At 46.0% G+C, this 22,721-nt stretch overlaps 1 protein-coding gene across 1 annotated transcript in view; it reads left to right on the forward strand.

Moving 5' to 3' along the window:
• Wdfy4 (WDFY family member 4) overlaps positions 1-22,721 on the forward strand; it is a 247,344-nt gene that overhangs the window by 97,484 nt on the left and 127,139 nt on the right. Inside the window, exons 28-38 of the mRNA XM_033761851.1 lie at positions 339-438; positions 1,968-2,173; positions 3,036-3,205; positions 5,192-5,317; positions 12,604-12,768; positions 15,232-15,432; positions 15,846-15,960; positions 16,674-16,831; positions 18,847-19,085; positions 20,793-20,914; positions 22,454-22,639. Of these exons, the coding sequence (XP_033617742.1) occupies positions 339-438; positions 1,968-2,173; positions 3,036-3,205; positions 5,192-5,317; positions 12,604-12,768; positions 15,232-15,432; positions 15,846-15,960; positions 16,674-16,831; positions 18,847-19,085; positions 20,793-20,914; positions 22,454-22,639 (1,788 nt within the window). The remainder of the gene's footprint in view (positions 1-338; positions 439-1,967; positions 2,174-3,035; positions 3,206-5,191; positions 5,318-12,603; positions 12,769-15,231; positions 15,433-15,845; positions 15,961-16,673; positions 16,832-18,846; positions 19,086-20,792; positions 20,915-22,453; positions 22,640-22,721) is intronic.

The raw sequence follows: 22,721 nt of genomic DNA on the forward strand, positions 1-22,721 counted from the left end.
AACCCCAATGCCGCCCATAAAACCAGTACATACTAGGTGCTTTGGAAATGCTGCAGCCTATAACCTGCAAAGATTCTGCTGAAAGATAGATTTGCTTTTACCATTTTTTTTTTGTTTCCAAAGACAGATAGCATTGAGGAAATTTCTAGGTAAAGAGAACTTCAGCAGCTCCTGAAATTCTGTTTTAAGGATTGCCTTGTATTCTAGAATTTTGAGTCCCATCCATGCCCCCAGTTCCTGGGTAAACTAAGCATTTGATGAATATGATGGCTCACTGCAGTGAATGTTATGTCTCTTTACATCCGTTTTCTCTCACATCTGAATTTTCTGTTTTGTAGCTGGAAGCCAAACATCTGGAAAGACAATCAGGCTCAGAAACCAGTTGCTGGAGATGCTACTCGGTGTAATATCTTCCCCCCAGCTCCATCTGTCCTCTGAGTGAGTAGCTCTAGGAGGAGTGATTTGGCACGAGATCGCCTCCTACAGGGTGCAGTATTAAAATCTCTTCTTAATGAAAAGTTAGTATCTCTGAATCTGTTTTCTGTGATGTATTTCCTACACAAGGCAGAACAAAAATTGTATTTTCTCCACCCAATAAACCAGACCTTGCCCTGAGATATTCAGATGTAAATGTCCAATGGGCAAGAGTAACTGGAAACAGATTCGGTGTCATTTCAATCAACTCCTTTGTCACCATTGCCATCATGTAATTGTTATTGTTTTGGCAGTTGTGAGGATCACTGACTTTGATGTCCTGTACTTGGCACACAGCAGAATGGAGAAATGGTTAGCCCAAGTAACATTCATCAAGGGAAAGCCTTGCCAAATTCTTCTGCTATTTACTCTTAGTGCTTTAGTTATTTTTCCAACTTGGAAAAAAATGGCATCTGTCTTCAATTAACTTTCAACGTAATGTGTAATCATAAAGTTGATTCCATTAACTCTTCCCATGTCTGCTTGCAACCCTGGAGCCATTTATTCAGCACCTATTTGCTGAGCACCTACTGTATACCGGGCACTGTTCCTGGCTCCTGGGATGCAGCCACCAGCCCATCAGTACAATTCCTTAGCCTCTGTGACTTTACGCTTGGTGTGTTTGTGTGTTTGGAGCGAGGGGAGGAGATCACCATGATTACCACCATCATCCCCGTCATCACCACAATCATCATCATTGAGTCAAATGACCAGAGCACATCAAGAGTCTTGCCAAAATCATGTAGTCCATGAGCATCACAGGCAGGGTTAGGAAAGAGCACAGTTTTTTGGTCCCTAGTCCACTACTCATTTCAGGGGACATCCCCGCCTTGCCTAGTCTGTCAGCTGAAACTGAGACCACATGGCTCTGTGTAGATTTCTCTTTCCTGACTCCTGAGGCTGAGTCTTGTGCTCAGTCACTGTCCTTTCTGCCCACCTCCCAGTCCTCCTGTTCCGTTTAGTTCCTCCAGCAAGTCTATTCTCCAGACTCATCATTTTAAAATTAATTTTTGAAAGTGGTAGTCCATGGCCTTTCTTTGCCTAAACTGATAAAGATATGCAAATATTGGACTATTCCACTTAGACTGGTTTTGACTAATACCTTTAAAAAGGAGATAAGCATTTTGTTCTATGACTAGATCAGTGGTAATTAAATTAGACACATGGCTGTTCCTGCACTATGTACATATGAATATTAGTGAAGCATGCATTATTTTACTTATTTTCATACATAGTTTCCAGTTGCTTTGCAAGGTTTTGACCAACTTATAATGCAGCAGTTAATGAACAAATTTATCCACTGTGCAACAATTCTGCCATCATTTCACTCTGCATTCTTTCAAAATGTACTGGTTTGTGCTTCACTAAGTCGTAATCAAATGCCAACCTTAACTGCCTTTCCTAAGGGACCCTTGAAGCCAGGTATCATCTCTTCTGGATGTGACACTTGCTCATGGCTTGAAAGATAAAGGACTGAATTTATTCACCCCCAGGTCAAAGGAGGAAATGTTTCTGAGTCTGGGCCCTGACTGGTTCCTGCTGCTCCTGCAGGGACACCTACATCCCAGCACCACCGTGCTGGCCTTGAAATTGCTGCTGCATTTCCTGTCCAGCCCCTCCCTCCGTGCCCGATTCAAAGATGGCCTGTCTGTGGGCTCCTGGGTGGAGCGAAGTGCCGAGGGCATGCCCATTGTGATGGGTGAGTATGGGCACCCGGTCCTGGGATATGAGTGAAGCCTCAGGACCCGTGCCACTCCCTGTAGAAGGACCACCTGAATTCTTCTCCCAGACAGGCCCCAGATCATCCCCCATCCCAGGGCTGCTGGGCAGCACTTTCCTGCCTCCATGCTCTGCACCCCTCTGGATGCTGCTCCCCAGCAGTCCCAGGGTCCTTGTCTTCTCACACACCTGCAAGGGCAAGCTCTTCCCACTTGGCTTCTGCTGCCTGTGTGCCTCTTCCAGCCCATGGGGTTCATCTTTTGGCTGGGTCTCAGTTTTTCAAGAGAGGAGGGTCCTGACTGAGTCAGGGAAGTTCTGTGAATCCTCCTGACCCTCCTATTGTCCTCTGCAGTGCTCCCTACTTTCTCCTAGTGTTTATGATTCATCACTTACTGCCCACCCCTTCTACCACTGTCTGTGCTTCTGTATCCAAGTTGCCTAATACAAAAGTGCCTGGTTGCTTCTTAGGTGGTTGACATTTAGGAGTATCCGTCTTTGAATGGATGAATCAATGAATAGTTGACTGGCGGAATGGATGGGTAAATGAATTGATAAATAGATAGATGAATGCATGAATGAATGGCTAGATAGATAAATGAATGAACAAATGGATGGACACATGAATTAATTAATGGATGAATGAGTGAATGAACGAGGGTGTCAGGAATAGGAAAACGAGTTACAGCCTCGTGCTTTCTTCTGTCCCAACTTTGTGAATGTGTATTTCAGTCCTGTGTCTCTAAGGTAGGGATGGGTGGCAAAAACCCCTGGTGTGTCCGCCCACACCTAGATCAAAAGCAGTTGTTCTCAGCTCCATTTCAGGCCTCTTCCTTTACCCACAGACAACCTGAGGAGCCCCCCAGCTGTGCCCGAACACAGCCCCTGCCTGCTCCCTGGCTTCCGTGTCTTGACCGACTTCCTGAGTCACCGTGTTCACATTCCAGAAATCTACCTCATCGTGTACACTTTCTTCCTGCAGACACCACTGACAGAGCTGATGGATGGGCCCAAGGTGGGTCCTGGCAGCACCCTGGGGCCAAAGGGCACCTCGCTTTGTGATTCCACAGGACTGAGGCAGCTCCCTGACATGCTGTGCTCACTGCCTGCTGCTCCTTTGGGCTGTGAATGTTACATTCACTCTTTTCCCTAGTGGCCTACTCTCCAAGTAGATCTCAGACAACCTCCTCTTAGTCTATGACCCCCTTAGCTCATCCACTATTCCTCCTGGTAAGTCTGGTTTGGATCAGTCTGGAATTAAAGTCTTGCTTTTCCCAGACATAGCTGAGAAGTGAGGTACTGGTGAGGCATCTGTGTACTGCCACTTGCTTTCCCTGTGACCTTCCTCAGCACCTTCTCACCATGGGCATGGGAAAGGCAGGATTTCCCGGGTGCCCTGGGACTCTGCACCTTCCTAGTGACTCAGGCCTTCCTTGTCCTCTCTCTGTACTATCTTTCCAGTGTCTCTCTTTCTACTGATTTATTCTTTTAGACAACTGTGCTAAACTCTGTCGCACTGGAAACCAGAGGCTGACAACTGTGTTAAACTCTATCCCACTGGAAACCAGAGGTCACACTCTGGATCAAATGCTGTGCATTTACCACATTCCTAGTCTTCCTGGAAAATGATCCAAGAGGAGTCCACACTCACTGGGCACAGGATCCCACCCCTCTTTCTCTCATTCATCGGCACCCACCTAACCCTCCACACCTTCAAACTCCAAGTTGAAGTCTTGTTGGCTGCCATTCCTGCAAGACTGGGTTCATACTCTGGATGGGGCTCCAAGGTCCCTTGCGTTTGGGTCCCTGACCTGTCTCTAACTTTCCCTCCTTGCTATCCTTGCCCTTGGTCATTTCTCCAAGAAAGCCAGCTGCTCTGTGCTCACCTACCCATTCTTCTTACTGGTTCCTTTTCTCCATCATCACCTGCCTGGCAGAAGCATCCTTCCTCAAACTCAGGTCCTTAGATCCAGTGCCACTTCCTCCACAGTTCCTAGGCCCTTCCTTCTCTGTGACTGTATACCTTTGTGCTTCATGGCACCAGTGCATGTACTTGTGAGCCTGCCTGTGTGGATACTGAGCATCTATAGGACAGGGTTCACCTTTTACTGGCCTCCCTGGGCACCTGACACAAAGCAGACTTGGAAATCATTTCTTGGTCTTAATTTTGTCGAGTGAAACTGAATTGAAATAGGGCAAAGGTGTAAATGTGTAGAGAAAGCTCTAGCGTTTGCCTCTCTTGTATATCCTTATACTTGGCAGATCTATATCTAGATAGATGTTGAAAGTACATTATTGCAGATCATACTTCAAAGTTCTAAATATACTATACTAAGTTCATGGAGACCTGGACTTTTATTTGTCTAACAACATATTGTAGGAAACAAACGTCTGACAAGTGTCAAGGCCTATGATAGATGCTTTACATATTTTATTCCACTTGATATTTAAACAATCTCTTGGGGTGGATAATGGGATTTTTTCTCAGAGAAGGAAACTGAACCTCCAGGAGGCTGAGCAGACCCCACCCTTCATGTCCTTGCTCAAAGTGCTGATTCTAAATCCTTGCCCTTCTGTCTATACCACACCTCCCCTCAACCTTTGGATTCTTCCTATGTATTCTATAACCTCATTTAAAAAGGTCGTTGGCATTCTTTAGGACATTGAGCGCTTGTGAGGTCAGACCAAACGAACAAAATTTATAAAAAAAAATTGCGCTTATTTATTGACTGGTGCTGTAGATGGGACCCAGGCCTTTTCCTGTGCTGGGCAAGCCATGTTCTGAGCCCAAGGGAGCCTACATGACTTGGGGCAGGTCATGAGGGTCTTCAGTGTCTAGAGAGGCTTTGCCTCCATCTCGCACTCCCTCTGGGTAGCCATGCACTGTGGCCACTGCAGTGCTGTGCTACTTTGCTGTTAGAAGTGCCTCAGAACAGGCGGTGGTGCACAAGCCACAGAGCTGGTGCCCTGGGTCTCCTCATAGCTCTGCCTCCTCCTTCAGGACAACCTGGATGCCATGCTGCAGTGGCTCCTGCAGAAGCACCACCAGCAAGAAGTGCTCCGGGCTGGGCTGTGCACAGAAGGTGCCCTACTGCTCCTGGAAATGCTGAGAGCCACCATGAGCCAGGTGAGACCCATTTCCCATGAGCCACCCCAGAAGATTCTGGGCAGGGGAGTAGGGAGGGCTCACCCTAAATAGCTTCCCAGAAATGCTGATGTCGTAGTCTTCTCTCTCAGGCTGCCACCAAATGCCCAAGACCAGGTAATTTTTAAAGATATGGGGTTGTTTAGCTCACAGTCTGGAGGACACACTCTTGAAGCATATGGCAAGGCCATCAGGATGAACCAAAGCAGGGTGGGGAAATCATGTGTGGAGACAGCTAGCTTGCTGGTTCGGATGATCTTGATTCCTTGCCTAAAGACATCAGGGCTATCACATGGCCACCCTCTGTACATTTCATCCTAATCACCCCTAGTGGCCCCTCCTCCAGATGCCATGAGCATATAGGAGTTTGGGCATTAATCTTGTAGCACATGAACTTTCAAGGGACATATTCAAACCACAGCAGGTGGTAATTAGCGAAATGAATTGAAGAGGTGAATAGGTTCCCAGGGGTAACTTGGGTGCAACAGGGAGCCTATCCTAAAAGGTCCTAAGGAGACCTGTGCACCCCAGCTGGGAGATGCATTTTACAAAAACAATGGCGTTTTGCCACACAAGAGAGCATCTGATGGCCTTCCATATCTGAAGATTATAGTGTGTCCTGACAGAGGTAGAGGCCACAAAAGTACTTTTGCATTTATTTTTTCAATATTCTGTGAATCTCTTTCTATGTCAGTAGAGTGGGAAACCATCTGTATTTGCAATACAAGTTTATGTTGATTTTCAGAGTGTTATTATAAAAAGTCTATAATGAGCTTTATTTTTTATTAATTTTATCGGTACATTTTATCGGTGTACAATATAATGACATTCATCATTGAAAATTTATACCTTTACATAATATATCTTGGTTCTTATTTTTTCCCCATTTCCCTGTCCTCCCCTCAACCCCTCCACGCCTCTCTATTTACAAAGAATTTGTTTCCATTTTCTTATATTCCATTCCCTTCTTTCCTTACTCCTACCCCCCATTCCCTTCCCCTTTGCACCTTTTCTTGCTTTTTCACATCATCTATGATACCTTTTGATCTTTATTGACACTTTTAGTTTCTCACATCAAAGAAACTATTCAGTATTTACACATGTGTGTCTTATTTATTTCATTGAAGAGTATGGCCTCAGTGTGCAACCATTTAGCTATGATATCTCTAATTTCTCATTCTTTATGGCTGAGTAATGTGTGTATCTCCAGTTGATGGGCAGTTGGGCTGTTTCCAAGTTTTAGCTACTGCAAACTATGCTTCTATGAACATGGTTGCACATATATCGCCGTGGTATGATTCTTTTAATTCTTTTGGGAAGATACCCAGTAGGGGAATAGCTGGATCAAATGGGACCTTTAATCCTACTTCTTTGAGGTATCTCCATACTGATTTCCACAGTGATCACACCAGTCTACACTCCCACTAACGATGAAGAAGGGTTTCTGTTTCCTCACAACCCCACCAGCATTTGTTATTGGTTGATGTTATGATAGCAGCCATTCTTTCTGGGGTGAGGTGGAATCTCAGCATTGCTTTCACTTGCATCTCTTGAATGACCAAAGATGACCAATGATGTTGAACATTTTTCATATGTTTATTTGCTATTTCTGCTTCTTTGAGAAATGTTTGTTCATCTCAGATGCCCATTTTTGGATTGGATCTTTAAATTTGGGAGGTTTGATTTTTTAAAGTTCTTTATATATTCTAGATAGTAGACCTTTGTTTGAGGAACAGCTGGTAAAATTTTCCCACATGATGGGTTGTCTTTTCATGTTGTTGGTGCTTTCTCTTACTGTGCAAAAGCTTTTTAATAAGAAGAGATCCCAGTTGTTGATTGTTTGTGCTGGGTAATGATCAATTGAGGTTTTATTCATAAACTCTTTTCCTACCCCAGTGCCTTCAAGAGTCCTACCTAACCTCTCTTCCAGCCATTTCAGTGTTTCTGCTTTATTATTTAGATCTTTAATCCATTTCAATTTTAGTTTAGTGCATGGTGAGAGATATAGGTCTAGTTTTAAATTTTGGCAAGTTGAGACTCAATTTTTCCAGCACAATTTATTAAAGAGGCTATCTTTCCTCCAGTGAGGGTGTTTGGCTCCTTTGTTGAAGATGAGGTGGCTGAGTGTGTCTGGAGTTGTTTCTCCATCTTCTAATCAGTTCCACTGATCCTTGGGTCTGTTTCTTTACCAGTACCATGCTGTTTTTATTACAGTAGCTTTTGTAGTATAGTTTCAAGTTGCGGATTATGATACCTCCTACCTTGTCTTTGTTGCCCAGAATTGCTTTTGCTATTCTAGGTCTCTTCTGGTTCCAAATGAATTTTTGGATTGTTTCCTCAAGCTCTGTGAAGTATGCTGTTGAAATTTCAATTGGGATTGCATTGAATCTGTATAGCAGTGTTAGAAGTATGGCCATTTTCACTATATTGTTTCTTCCTAACCAGGAGCAAGGGATGTCTTTCCATTTTCTTATATCCTCTTCGATCTCTTTTTTGAGTACTATAGTTTTCAGAGTAGAGGTCTCTGATTTCTTTCATTATGTTGATTCCTAGGTATTTCATTTTTTGGATGCTATTGTGAAGGGAGTTGTTTCTCCAGTTCCTTTTTCAGTGAGTCTGTTTGTGTACTGGAAAGCTATTGACTTTTGTGTGTTGACCTTGTATCCAACTACTCTGCTGAATTTGGTTATTAAGTCTAGAAGACTTTTGGCAGAGTTCTAGGGGTCTTCTATATAGAGTATCATGTCATCTGTAAATAATGACAATTTAACTTCTCCATTTCCTATCTTTATGTCTTTTATTTGTTTCTCTTATCTAATTACTGTGGCTAATGTTTCCAAGACTATATTGACAGGAGTGGTGATAGTGGATATCCTTGTCTTGTTCCTGATTTTAGTGTGAAGGGTTCAGTGTTTGAACATTTAGTATGATATTGGCTATTGGATTTTCATAGATGGCATTTATCAGATTGAGGTAGAGATCATCTATTCCAATTTTTATAGGGTTTTTATCATGAATGCATGTTGGATTTTTCTGCATCTATTGAGATGATCATAAGGCTTTTGTCCTTGGCTGTATTAATATAGATATTACATTTACTTATTTGCATATATTGAACCATCCCTGCATCCCTGGGATCACTTGGTCCCAGTTCATAATCTTCTTGAGGATCTTCTTCATTCTGTCTGCCAGTATCTTAGTATGTATTTTTGCATTTATGTTCATTGTGAGATTGGCCTACAGTTCTCTTTTTTGTTTGTGTCTTTCTCTGCTTTGGGGATCAAGGTGATGCTTGCTTCCAGGAATGAATTTGGTATTATTACTTTCCTTTCAATTACATTGAAGAGTTTAAACAGTAGTAGCCATAGTTCTTCTCTAAATGTCCTGTAGAATTCAGCAGTGAACCCATCAGGACCCAGGCTCTTTATAATGAACTTTCTTGAACAAACATGTTTTCCTTGATGACTTTTCTAGTGTCAACTGTGGGATATGGACAGCAGGTCACAGTGCACACTTTATGCATTTTTGGATGCACTTTTGAGGAAGATTGCATTGGATATCACATATGTACATGACATATCTCATTGTTCCATGTCCACCAGTGTCTTATACCAAAGTGTACAACAGCCTCACAGCCTAGGGGATGATTGTTTCACTGCTGAGTTGGTTTGCATGTACTATTATTCTGGTTTTTATAAACCATTTTTAGGTGCTCATTAATTCTGTTTATTTTACTGTGAGCTGCTTATTTATGTTGTTTGCCAGTTTCCATGTGTATGTGTTTGTGTGTGGTTATGTCAAGAAGATATAGATCACACTTTTTGCCCTTTTTTTCTTTTTGCCTTTTTTGAAGATGAGATTTTTTTCAGTTTTATTCAATAGTTTCTTAGCATATAAGTAGGCAATTGTGTGTTTTTTCCTTCTAATCAGTTCTTTATTGTGAATTATATCAATTGATTTGTAGCATTCTTACGAAGATCTTATTTATTCTCCCTGTTCTTACTTTTTAAAGAATACTTCCTTATTTTGTTTGTAAATATTTATTTATAATTTTGTATATATCTTTGAAAATTGTATTGGGCTACAGTTTTCTTTTTTGTTATATTTTTATTGGTATTTGATGCCGGTCTTTTGGTACTTTTATACAAAAAAGGACTAATCTGCTTTATAGTCAGGACTGTATTAAATCCACAATTCTTATGTTATTTAAATGGTTTCTATAAGGCTGCCTATGCCTACATTTTTTCTATGATTATTGACTTTTAAACACTTTTGAATGTCTTCTTGACCCAGTTTAGTTAATTGGTATTTAGACATATTTTCCCATTTATTCAGTATGCACACATGGTCTTGTGTTAATGACTTTTCTTGACATGATCAGTTGGCCTTTTGCTTAGGACTCATAGTGACTCATCATAGCAAGAACGTGTGACACAGCAAGACTTCTCACTTCACTGCCAGGATGCAAAAAAAGAGGAAAGGAAGAAGCCAAGATTGCACTATCTCCTTCAAGGACATGCTTCCAATGACCTAAAGACTTCCCACTAGGCCCCGCCTCTTAAAGGTTCCACTACCTCCCAACAGTGCCAAGCTGGGGTCCAAGTCTTTGAAACATGGATCTTGGGAACATCCCAAACCAAAACTATTGCAGTCCTCTTCTAATTGATTTAATTTGCTGTGTTATTTATCCTTTCTTGCTCTTAATTTGGGAGTTCACATCCTTTCTTTATCATACCACTCCTGCTACTTAGGAGCTGACAGCTTGTGGATTTATTTAAAGAATCAGATCTTGGATATATTTACTAGTTTCTTTTTTTATGTCAATGTCTAAGAATTTTATATTTACCATCTTCATTTTTGGTTGTTTTCTAGAAATTTTGTGATTATAATTGCAAAGATCACTTTGATTTCTATTTTTCAATGTCCGGGTTTTTAAATTTTTATTTTTAAAGTATATCTAGGAACAACAAAAGGGAACAACAAAAGAAACAACAAAATCTCATTAACAACATAGAAAATGTGTGTTATGCTGACAATAGTATAGGTGTGAACCTGAACATTTCCATTATAGCAGCAAACACCAGAAGGTTAAGCTCACACATTAAACATGTGACTTTTAGATGAGGTAAAGAAAAGATCCAGGCTCCTTGTACACATTAGATTGACACATAGGTACTGAGAATGAAGCTCCCTGGTGATTGATTTGATACAGATGCCTGTAGTGAGAGCATTGTTTACTAAATACAATAGACAAGCATCTAAATGTGAAAGATAGAAAGTAGAATAAGAAAAAGGATGCAAATTGAATTGTAAAAATAGCCCTAATATATCTTTTCAAAACAGTTGCATTTATTTTCTTTTTCCTTGGCAGTTTATTTTGTTTGACATCTTCCCTTGCTCAGTGGTAACCACAGATGAGGCTACCTGTTCCTGACCTTGATACAAACAGAAGCATACATTGCATATTCTTTAACATCTGGCTTCTTTCACTCATCGCTATGTCATGGGATTCACTTTTGTTGTGGTGGATTTTTTTTTAAACTGCAGAGTGGTATTTTATTGTTATAATTAATCACAATCCATTTTGGGTTGCTTTGGTTTGGAAATATCAGGAATAAATCTTCATATGCCTTTTGGTGGACATTTTCCTTTCTGTTGGAAAAGTCCCCAGGAATGGAATTGTGATTAGCTGTACACATGCTTTGCTTTTATTCAGTAATGCCAAATAATGCTCCAAAGTAGAAGGACCAATTTATACTCTCACCAGCTCTCATTCTGGGAGGGTTCCTGCTGCTCCAAGCCTTTGCCAACATTTTGAATTGTTGTCATTATTTTAACATTAGACAGTCTACTGCATGTGGTAATCCACTGGAAGAGACAGCACTTCCTTATTATGGAGATGTAGACCAAGCAAGGTCACAGATCACAGGCACAGGGGTCGCAAGTGTGCCCAGCCTTTCATGGCCATTCCTTGCCTTCAGAGGTCTCTGTGGATTGGTGGATCAAATCCAAATTCCTCTTCCAAAAGTCTAAATCCTCTGTCTGTTACCTCATCTTGTAGGTGCTTCTGATTTTGCACTGTGCTAGTCACTGGAAATAAGTCACATTGCTAAAATGTGTCATTTGATCCTCACAACAACCTTCTAAAATAGGTCATATCAGGATTCTTGTTCATTAGAGTTGGAGCTGAAGGCATCGTAATAAGGAGCTGGTTCAGCTGGGTATGGTGGTGCACATCTGTAATCCCAGTGCTCTGGGAGGCCGAGCCAGTAGAATCCAAGAGCAAGCCTAGTTTGGGCAATTTAGCAACTTAGCAAGATCTGTCTCAAAATAAAAAAGGGCTGGGGATGTAGCTCAATGCAAGAGCTGTGCTATCTAGGAGCCCGATACCCTTAAAAAAGAAGCTGGTCCAAGCCAGGCTGTAGCAAATGGCAATGGCTGGATTCCATCCAGGCTAATGAACTCCTAAGATAATTCTGCTTTCCTCTTGTGCATACTCCCTGAAAAATCTAATATTGTGCTAGAGGGTCTGGGGGGCCCAGATGCAGGTGGCTTCAGAAATGTTTCCTCCACCTGCTGCTGCCCAGCCCAAACCCTTGCCAGGTCTGGAACTGCAATTTTATGTGTCTTATCTTCCTTTCTGCAATTAGGTTTGCATTTCCCCATGTGTGCCATGTGGCCAAGAGCTATGGGAGAGGTCACAGTGTGGGGAACACTAATGGTCAGGCAGGGTAGTGGCATCAGCTCAGGACATGACCTATTCCAGACCCCTTCAGCAGGGGACAGTGTGTGTCTAGGTATTGGCCAGGGTGGTGTGGGGGGGTTGTTTCCAAAGGGCTGGGGAAGAAAGTGACCTCTGGTAGGCACTCCCCTTGGGCTCAGCACTCTTGCTATGTCAAATCACATAGGACTTGTATTGGGGGATGATGGTTCACCCGTGTCCATTTCTAGCTCTGACCCTCACCATGGGGTGACGTTGGCAAGCGATGGAACCTCTCTGGGCCCCTCCTGTAGATAAGGGGTCTGCACAAAGCCTACCTCAGAGGATTGCTGCATGGCAAGGAGAGGACAGAATGTGCAGCCCAGGGACCATGTCCACACACACTGTACTGTCCCCATGTGACAGCCTGCCCACTGCTGACTGCAGTCTTGGTGACTCACAGCACACCCTTTGGGGAGGAGTCTGCCGGCTGAGCTCAGGCTCCTCTGTGTCACTGATATGGACCCTGACCTTGACCCTGACTGCATCTCATGAAGTGTGTCCTCAGCCCTTGGCAGGTTGTAAAGAAGGTGCTTGGGAGCGGACGTTTCCGGCCAGCGTGCTGCACTTCCTGGGCCTTGTGCACCGCACTTATCCCCAGGACCCGGCTTGGAGGGCCCCTGACTTCCTGCAGACACTGGTCACAGTCACCTTCCCTGTGGGAGCCCAGAAGGTAGGACAAGCCACCACTCACCCACCTCAGGGATGGTTTTGGGGACTTTCTAGTCTTTCTCTGGTGAAGGGCTAACTTCTCCCCACCTCCCAAAGTTGAGATGCACTTGAAGCAGTGGGACTGAAGTGTTAATAAACAGCTTGGATAATTTACCTTTTCTTGGTTGAGATGCAGTCAAGGTCATTTTCAGCTCCAAGATGCAATAGTTTTTCTGAGTTGTCAGACACCTCAGGAACAAGCATGAGATGGTAGGGCAGGTCCAGCTTTATGTAAACACCTGATCTGGTAACGCAGATTGTAGTTCTCATTTGGAACATGGCTTGGGCTTCTGCTAGCCAGGGTGCTGTGAAGAACCAGCTTGGGAGCAGGTAAGCCAAGAGTTGGGGGGCAGAAAGACTCCCAAGAGTCTGGAGGACAAGGTCCTGGGTCTCCTGGCTAGCCTTTCCCAAGGGTAGATCCATGGTGACAGCATGTGTCTCTGGAGCCCTAGGACACACTGATCCTCTGCCTTGAGCTTTCTGTTGCCCTAGCAGCCTTCTATGCAGGTGGTGCCAGGAGGTGGTAACTGAAGCAGAGAGAAAAAGTTGTACTTAGAGTCCTTGGGGATCAGAGAGGGTGGTGAGACCCATGTCCCAGAACTGTTGAGGGAATGTGATGAGCCGCAGATCCTGGGATTAGTAAATGACACAGCTGAGACCTAAACTCCACTCTCTCCCCTCAAAACCTCCTCCCCCACCTGGCTAGGGTCTGCAGGAAGTCAGGGGCCCTTTCCATTATGGCCGGTTTAAAGTAAAATTTAATCACCAAATAAAGTGTAAGAGTGCAGTCAACCCTCTATAACTTTGGGCGCTGCAACTGGGGGTTTAAGCAGCCCTGGAGAGAAAGTAGTTTTAAGAAAGCCGTATCTGTCCAGAATAGGTACTTTGTTCCTTGTGATTCTTCCTTAAATAACACAGCATAGCAGCTATTTCCATAGCACTCACATCGCAGGCATCATAAGTCATCTAGAGATATATTATAGAGGGGGATGTGCAAACATTATACCGTCTTATATAAGGGACCCAGACACACGTGGGATTTTGTATCCTTAGGGAGGATCCTGGGAACCAACCCTCATGGGGACTAGGGATGAATGTAATCAGTTTTAATGAGAAGGAGTACAGAACACATAAAAAAGGAAAACTGGTTCCGAAATAGTTTGATGGATTAATATCAACTCCAGTAATCTACTGGGGAAATAAAAGTGAAAAATGGCCATACATGTATGAAAGGGGTGCAGGTATGGGGAGGTGAGGTTCACACTTACAAGCCAGGCCAAGAAGAGGAGGCCATCTCTTGGATTGCTCTTGCCACCCCTCAGCAGGTGCTCCATAGGGCCAAGGCCCTGAGTCTAAGGCCTGAATCGCAACCCCAAGGCCCGTCTCAGCCCCTACCCCTAAGGCCAGGCTTTGCTTTGTTGAGCCAACCCAGGCTCCTCCTCCCGTACTTTGCTACTTGGGGGAACTGCTTGAGGGAGAAGGGCCCAGCCCAAAGGCCCCTGTCTAGCCAGCCAGTGCCCCGTGTGTCAGATTGATCTGCCTTGGGGCTCCTAGCTCTAATTCTAAGGCCCTCTCGATATCCTTCATGTCTGGTCCCAGCTCTGAACCAGCTCTGCCAGGTTGTGCTGCCTGAGAATGTGGAAGACCCTGCTCCCACAGATGGCTGTCGGCCCAAGGCTTTGGTTTGCTGTGTATTATTTATATGGCATCTTTCCAGTTGAGGCTGCACAGAGCTAATTAATGCAGTAACCACCTCCCTAGGTGCCATTAAATTCATTTTATGGCTTAATTAAGAATGGCTGCATTAATTTTATGAATGAGCAGAGGGAGGTGCCAACAGATGAAGGCACAGGAGAAGTTGGTGGGTCCTAGTTGGGCTGTGGCCAGTGTCCTTGGATGTGTCACCCACCTTTGGCACCTGCATGTCTTCTAGGAGGGGCTGCCTGGCTAATGACCCCTATCTCACCGTCTCCTGACTGCTTTCTAAACCTCAAATAAGAAACTGAGTGCAAAGGGCTGGGGTCTTCTCTCTGAATGAGCTCTGCTGTTTGGGGTTACTCTCTTTCCTTCCTGACCATCTGTCACATGGGCAAGGCATAAAGGCAAGCACACCCCTGTGAGGCAGGAGTGTGGATCACTGTATCCCCTCTTCCTTCCTTCCTTCCCTCAAGCCCTGGTGGCTGCCATAGCTGATGGCAGCTGGCTAGGAGAAGTGATGAGTAGTCATGGCCCAGTGAATTCTGGACATCTCCTTTGCATGGCCATCTCAGGTCCCCAGGTCACAACAGCCACCTTACCAGCAGCCAGGCAGGTGGCACATTGTTCTATGGGACTATGGCAACTCTGCCCATGCTGGGAAGAGGCAGGTATGCCAGGGCCTCAGGCCAGGCCAGGCTGTACATCTTATGGTTCCCTTGTCATCCAGGACCCTGTGGCTGAGTCCACCAGGAGCACCAGTCCTGGGCCTGCAGCTGGAGGGGACAGCACTACGGAGGGTCCCCAGGCCCATGCTATCTTCCACCCTGGCCGGAGGCAGCTGAGGGAGTTTACACAGGGCCTGCTGAGGGAGCTGCTGCTTGGAGCCCCCAGTCCCAAGCAGTGGCAACTGCTGGACATGCTCCTGGAGGTGGGAAATTGCACATGCTCCCTGGGTAGGGAAGGGCATGGTCACTGTGGGTTGTTTGGAGAAGGGGGATGGGCAGGGTCTGCAGAGACTGAGCCTGAGGCAAGTGTTTTGCAGAGGGATTTATGGGGCAGTGCTCTCAGGAGAAGGAGAGAGGGAAGCCAGTCCCAAGGAGAATCAACTAGAGCCTAGTACCAAGGAGCACTGGGTGACCTTACCAGCAGGCCTCACCTTGAGGCATCCATTAGCTGGGTTGGGTGCCCATTGCTGGGGGCTTCCCCTGGCCCTGAGCAGATGGGGTAGTAGAAGGCAGTGGTCTTGAGCAGGGGCAGGCATTGGTGTCCCTCTAGGCTCTGGGTGGACCCAGGGCACATGGACCCTGTGCTATGTTATCTCAGCCCCAGCTGTATTTCTAGGCCTCTCTGGATGATGCCAGCAGCCAGCAGAAGCGAGACTTCCAGTCTGAAGTCCTGCTGTCCACCATGGAAATCTTCCACACCCCAAGCACAGGCAGCACCCCACTTCTCCAAGGTGAGGGAAGCTTGGTTCTCTTGTCCTTGGCATGGACCAACATAGTGAGAAGCAGAACACCAGCAATGTGACCCTGTGCAGCACACAGTGACCATGGCAGGGGAGCCTCCACTGCCCTGCAGCCGAGGCTATGTTGGGGGAACTCAGTGCCAGGGCAGAGTGGACAGAGCCCTTCCATATCCCCTGACTCCTCCACCTGTTTCGTAGCCCTCTGTACCCTGGCTCCTCCTTCTGGATATCCTGCCTGCAGAAGTGTGGGCAGGTGGCAGCCCAGCTCCTGTCCTAGCTGTGTCACCTGCAGCAGGGTGACCAGACAAGGGCTGGAGCTGTGAGTGGTGAGTCAGGGAGGTGCTGGGGCACAGGGCTGCATGTTGGTGAGCCTGCAGGCCACCCACATTGTTGCTTTACCTTCTTCCCTGTGTGACAGCAGCCTCAGGCACCACAGGGCCTTCTTCTTTGCCTCAAGCATTAAATGCACCCATTCTTGTTCCCAAATCACCAGAGGAGACCCCCTTGCTTGTTTCAGCACTTGGTTCTGGTCACTGACCAGATCGCTCACTGTGGGTCTATTCTGGGACCTGTCTGTTCAGTGGGTGCCAGGACCCCATCTTGGAGCAATGGAGCATAGGGTGGGAGGACACGGCTGGTGGTCATGAGGGGTTGGAGGTCTTCCTAGCGGCATCACACTCCTTCTTGGTGTCTCCCCCACCCAGGCAGTAAGGAGCCTCAGCCCAGCACAGAGGCTGCTGCTGCACCCTCCCTCTGGAACATCTCCCACTTTGCCCAGCGGCTGGTGGAGAAGCTGTACAGTGGTGTGTTCTCAGCAGACCCCAAGCACATCCTGCTCTTCCTCATGGAGCACATCATGGTGGTAAGTGAAGCATGAGAAAGCTCCTGGGAAGCAACAGGAATCTGCAGACAGCTGTGCCCTTGGGCTTGGTAGGCTGAGTCTGCCGCCCTATGCAAAAGCAGCCTGAGATAGGCGGGGAGGAGGGAGGAAACTTGTGATGTGTGCTTCCTGGCAGCCACCCAGTGCCCTGAGAAGTGTCTGGGAGCCACAGCATCCTGCACAAGGCCATGACCCTGTGACCTCTGGTCCCTCAGTGCCCTGCCTGTGCACTCAGCCTCTGTGACCTTTCAGACCCTACTTCCTCCTTTTTGAGTTCTTAATGATTGAGGTTTAACCTATTACTGCCAATCCTTTTCCCCACAAGGCCAGAAAGACTCTTGTCTCCAATTTCTCCTCCACTTGTCGTCTTTGTGCTTTTTTGAATGCAGAACTCTGTTCAGTCTGGTCCCATTGCCTCTCTTGTGCCCTCTCTTCACACGTAAATGCATCCTATGCAGGGGTACACAAGCCTCTAGAGGCATCTCTCAGGGCAGGTGCGTGTCCATGTGTGTGTGCACATGTGTGGACCCAGAGAATTGTGCAGCCTGAAGTTCTGGAGTTGAGAGGGGGTGTTTTTACATACTTGCCTCCTTGGCTGCTGGAGCCCCTCCTGAAAAGCTCTGGTGTCCTTGTGCATGGACCACTACCCAACTCTGACCGCCCCCCATGCAGACCATCCCTGGGTCCAGGGCCTCATCGTGCTGTACCTCACCCAGCCCCACCATCTGGGATGTCTGGGACATTGGAGAAGCCTTCCTCTCACTACTCTGGATCCTCACCACTCTCTCGCCACTCACAAATGGGGACCCAGCTTTAGTGTACTTCCTGGGGTGATGGTCCTGGAAGTCTGGAAAGGATGGATTTGGAGGTCCCTTCAGGAATGATTCCAGCAGGGAGAAACAGTCCTTGTCATCTCTGAGAGGGTTAAAATCAGACTCCTGGGAAGTTGTACTGAGAAGGAACATAGGTGCCACTGTCAAAACAAGTCTTCAGTACTAACCCAAAGAGTGGCACCCTCCGGGGCCAGGGTACCTCAGGGTGCAGGCCCCAGGCTCATGCTCCTCTTGTCCATCCTCCCCATCTTCTGCTTATTGCATGGGTGCCTACAGCCCTTAACTGTGGTCTGAGAGGTGCAGTCTTTGGAGGAGCAGGAGAGGATGATGACAAAGATGTGAACCCCAATCTCATTGGGGAAACTGAGCCTGACTTCCTGGAGGACCTGCACTGCTCATGGAGGTCTAAGGACACTGTGACTAACAAGAGGCTCTTCTGATCCACTGCCACACTTTGCCCATGCTGCGCTCTGTGGATTCCTTTCCCTATGCCAGCACACATACAGACCCATCCTTGTTGAGGATATAAACCCAGCCTTTCTGCCTCCCTCCTGCATTTCTCATGAGCTAAACCCATTTGGTTCCTGTCTTCCTTCAGATGGCATGGTGTGGTAAGCATGGGTTTAGTGTCCCAAGTGGTTTGATCCTTGCTGACCTCTGACCTTCAGCTATTTATTGCTAATGTGGGGTTATCTCAGTGTCTGCATACAGTGTTATTACATTTAAACAAGGAAGTATATTTAAGTTGATACAACTCAACATCAACAATGCTTATCAAAATACCAGAAATATTATACACAACAATTCCTAATAAATGACATGAACCTATTTGAAGAATTCAGCTGTTACTCAGTGCATATTATCGTACACTGAATGTTAGCCATGTTACCAATATTTCAGAAATCTCTGGCCACTGAATGCATTTTCCATAATATAATCTTGGTGAACTTTAACTTTTTTAACACAAATTTTTACCCAAATTTTGAATTTTCTTAAATGAGCATTCCCTTAGGCAGAACTTCAAATGTAGAGGAACCAAATGCTATTTGAATCTCACCTCCCATCACTTTTTGATTGTATGGTGTTTGTGGCAATCTGGGTCTGTGTCGGGCACTGCCAAGTGCTCACAGGAGTGTGTACATGTGTCTTGTTTCTATCACACAGGTCATCGAGAGCCCCTCTTCTCAAAGAGACACTGTCCTCAGCACCTTGTATAGCAGTCTGAACAAAGTCATTCTTTACTGCCTCTCCAAGCCCCAGCAGTCCCTGTCCGAATGCCTCAACCTGCTCAGCATCCTAGGCTTTCTGCAGGCGCATTGGGACATCGTGTTTGCCACCTACAACTCCAATGTCAGCTTCCTCCTGTGTCTCATGCATTGTCTTCTGCTGCTCCATGCCAGGAGGTAAGAACCTGCTTGGTTCCTGCCTGTCAGGGTTCCTGGCAGAAAGTGAAGGGTTAGAAGGATGCTTGGTTGGGTTAATATAAATGATAGAAGTCTGTTGTTGCTAGGTCTCCTACACAATGTGCTATGTTTGATAACAAGCAACGTCATCCCCAAACCTGTCCATGTGACTGAGCAGGTAGATTGCCAGGAAAAGAATAATTTTCCCTGTTTCCAAAGCTCTAAGTTGTGAGATACAAGTTTTGAGGCCAAAAATGCTGACATTAAATGAACCCACTGATTTTTGGATACAGTCAGATTTCAGAAACATTAACATTCGATAAATGCAATTTTAGGGTGGTGGAAAAATTATGTAATATATTATATCACGAAAGCCAAGAATGATTTTCTTTGCAGAAAACAATATGCACAAAGTAGATGATATACAGTGATGTCTGTAATTAATAAAAAGCTATTTAAATGACCCTTTTCTGGCAGTCCCATGTATGCACATATGTGAGACTTCTCCCTGTACATTCACTTTGTCACCCCTCTGAGGGGCTGAGTACCCTTACCCAAACTGTTGTCACCAGAGTGTGTCCAATTTTGGATTTCCTTTACACTTTGGGACATTTGTGTATCCATAATGAAATATGCTGGCAATCGATCCAAGACTAAGAGCGAATTTTCCATTTGTGGCACTCAAAAGCTTTCAGAACCTGGGGCAATTTGAATTTTCAGATCGGGGACACTCAGCCCATGCCACAGGGTCCATTCCAGCTCCTGAGCACTGTACTGCTTAAGGTTATTGGTTTCTGTTAGGAGAGCCAGGCTGAGAGTAGCGGGGAGAGGGCTGTGGGGTTACACTTGGCTTTTTTTCTACTTTGTCCTGGGCCTTTTTCTTTTTTCCCTCCTTCCTTTCTTCCCTTCTCTCATCCCTTTCTTTCTCCTTCCCTTGCTTGTCTTCCCCTTCCTTCCCTTTTCTTTTACTTTTTGGTACTAGAGATTGAATCCAGGACCTTCACACTGAGCTACATTTCCAGACCCTTTTAATTTTTTGAGACAGAATCTTGCTAAGTTGTCCAGGCTAAGGTGGCCCCTGAGGGAGGGCACCCCAGGCATGCACATGTTTAGACCCCAGAAAGCAAGGCTCCTGGGGAGCCCAATGCATAAGCCACCATGTTTCTACCTAGAGCCAGCTCCAGCATGTGGGGGACCCTGGCAAAACTACCATGTGGGTGATTTAAAAAAATTTCTGAGAGTTTCAAGATGGTGACAGCAGAAGCCAAGCAGGCCCTTCTAAGTGTAGGGCCTGTGCAGTTGTCCACATTACCTACCAGGAAGCCAGTCCTGGCCCCAGGGAAGGATTGATGAGTTCAGTTCCAAACAAAAGAGAGTTCAATGCTTTGGGAGTTCCCAGGAGAACTGGCTGGTAGTCCTGATGGATGACAAGGAACCAGGAGACGGCTTGGGGGCCTGCTGGGAACATGGCTAGGATTTCTGCACACAGGACTTCCTGTGAAGAGAAAGTGTTTTTCCTACTGTCCAGAAAACCACTGCACAACAGCCTCTGTGGAAGCTGTTACAAGGGGTCTGCTTCACACTGTAGATATAACGTGTGTTTCCATACTGCTGCGCATGGAGTTTGAAGGGCAGATGCTTATGATAAGAAGCCATAAAGGATCCCAAAGAAATTTGAGTTGTTGGTGAAAAACCTCTTGTCTCCAGTTACCCAGAAGGATTCGGATTGGAGCCCAAACCTCGAATGACTCCTTATCACCAGGTCTTCCTCTCGCCCGGTGAAGAAGGGAAGGAGAAAAGAGATGAGGATATCCCAAGCCTGAGTGATGGTACACTGTACTTGCTGCTTGTTTCCTTGTGTGGGGCAGTGGGTGGGTCCTGGTACTTGCCAGGCTGCAGCCTTCCATTCCGTTCTTCCAAGGTAAGAAAGAAATACGGTTGAGGAAATTCTCAAAGGCCAGAAGAGGAGCTAGGAAGTCCCAGAGTGAAGAAGCAGCCCAAGTCACCTGGTGGAAAATAACTGGAATAATCTTTGTATGTTAGAAATGAAGTGGGAAGGGATACACGGATGGATGGAGAGAAAGTTCTGTGGGACCTGGTTAGTCTAGAACATTGACGGCAAGCCTTTTTTAGCTTTCAGTGATACGAACAGCCCACTGTGGCATGTGTGCCATAGGTTCACCACCACTGGCCTAGAAGTGTGGCCTACTCAATGAAACCCTGGGCACCTCTCTGAGTTGGAACTGGCATGCCACCTCACCTAGTTCCAGTCTTTACCTACTTTCCACTCACCTTCATTACCTAGAGAAAGGGAAAGGAGTAGATAAACTCATTATTTTCTGTAAGACTTTGTGCTTGATGGAGTTTATTCTTGGATTTTCAATCTCAAATCAATATAAAGGGATTAAAAGTCTATGTATACCATATGTTCTATCTAGATATATATCAGCTAGTTGACTATATTTCTGAGATACCTTCCTGTCTGTCTGTCCCTCCCTGTCTTTCCAGGAAGTGGGGCTGCAGTAGACCTTTCTCACCACTTTGGTTGGCAGGTTCTGCCACTGACCTGGTGATGTATCTTCTGATACAAGATTGTAGGTCAGCTGCCTGTGTGTTCTGGCCAGATAGGACATGCTCAATGCTCATGCCCATGCTCAAAAACCTGTAACTTCAAAGTTTATCCCAACACAGTGTCCATTAGAGCATAAATGTACACACTTTGGGTTGTGGCTAGAAGACCTGAGTTGGGCAGCCTCTGGCTCTCTAGGGTAAGAAAAACAGCATAGAAGGCTGACCCCAGGGAAGGACCTGGAGGGCCAAGGCCAGAGGAAGTTGCATCACAGTTCGGGAGGGGCTACAGATATGGGCTGAGCAGGCAGAGTTGGCTTGGTAGATGTGTTCAGGTCTGAGAAAATCTAGAACACGAGATGGGTGGGTGCCGGGGAGAGGATGTGGTGCTGGACAGAGGCAGGTAATGGCTTGGCATCTTTCCCAGGCCAGCTGACATATAGGAGGAGCTTGGAAAGAGCAGTGTAGGGCAGTTATGGGACTACATGTAGGTCTCACACAAAAGATCCAGCAGGGATCCATCAAGGAGGTGGGGAAAGAGTCCCTAGTCCACCAGTCACATTTTCCTGACCTGGATATGGGAGGTGGGCAGGACTTAGCAGAAGGCAGGTGGAGGTGGGGCTGGCTGGCTTGCTTGGGTGTTGGAAGTACTGGATCAGTGCTGTGGTCTACATAGTGGCTGTTGCAGCTTGAGGTTTACAGGAGAAGCATTTGGGTAAAAGCAGCCAGGGTTGCTAGCTCCTGACTCTCTGGGTGGAGAGCTGAGGTCCTTCTGATTGTGCCCTGTGCTCTCTCATCAGCCCAGCATAGCATTGAGAAGACCGTACAGGCTCTGTGGCAGCAGCTTGTGGCGCAGAGGAGGCAGACGCTGGAGGATGCCTTCAAGATCGACCTCTCTGTGAAACCTGGAGAAAGTGAAGTGAAGATCGAAGAGGTCGCCCCACTCTGGGAGGAGACAATGCTGAAGGCCTGGCAGCATTATTTAGGTGTTGCCTATTTATTTATTCTTTACAGTACTGGGGAGTGAAGCAGGGCCTTTGCACTGAGCTACATCCTCAGCCCTTTGAA

This window comes from Fukomys damarensis, unplaced genomic scaffold (assembly GCF_012274545.1).
Source record: "Fukomys damarensis isolate Sample0158 unplaced genomic scaffold, DMR_v1.0_HiC HiC_scaffold_1, whole genome shotgun sequence".
NCBI lineage: Eukaryota > Metazoa > Chordata > Mammalia > Rodentia > Bathyergidae > Fukomys > Fukomys damarensis.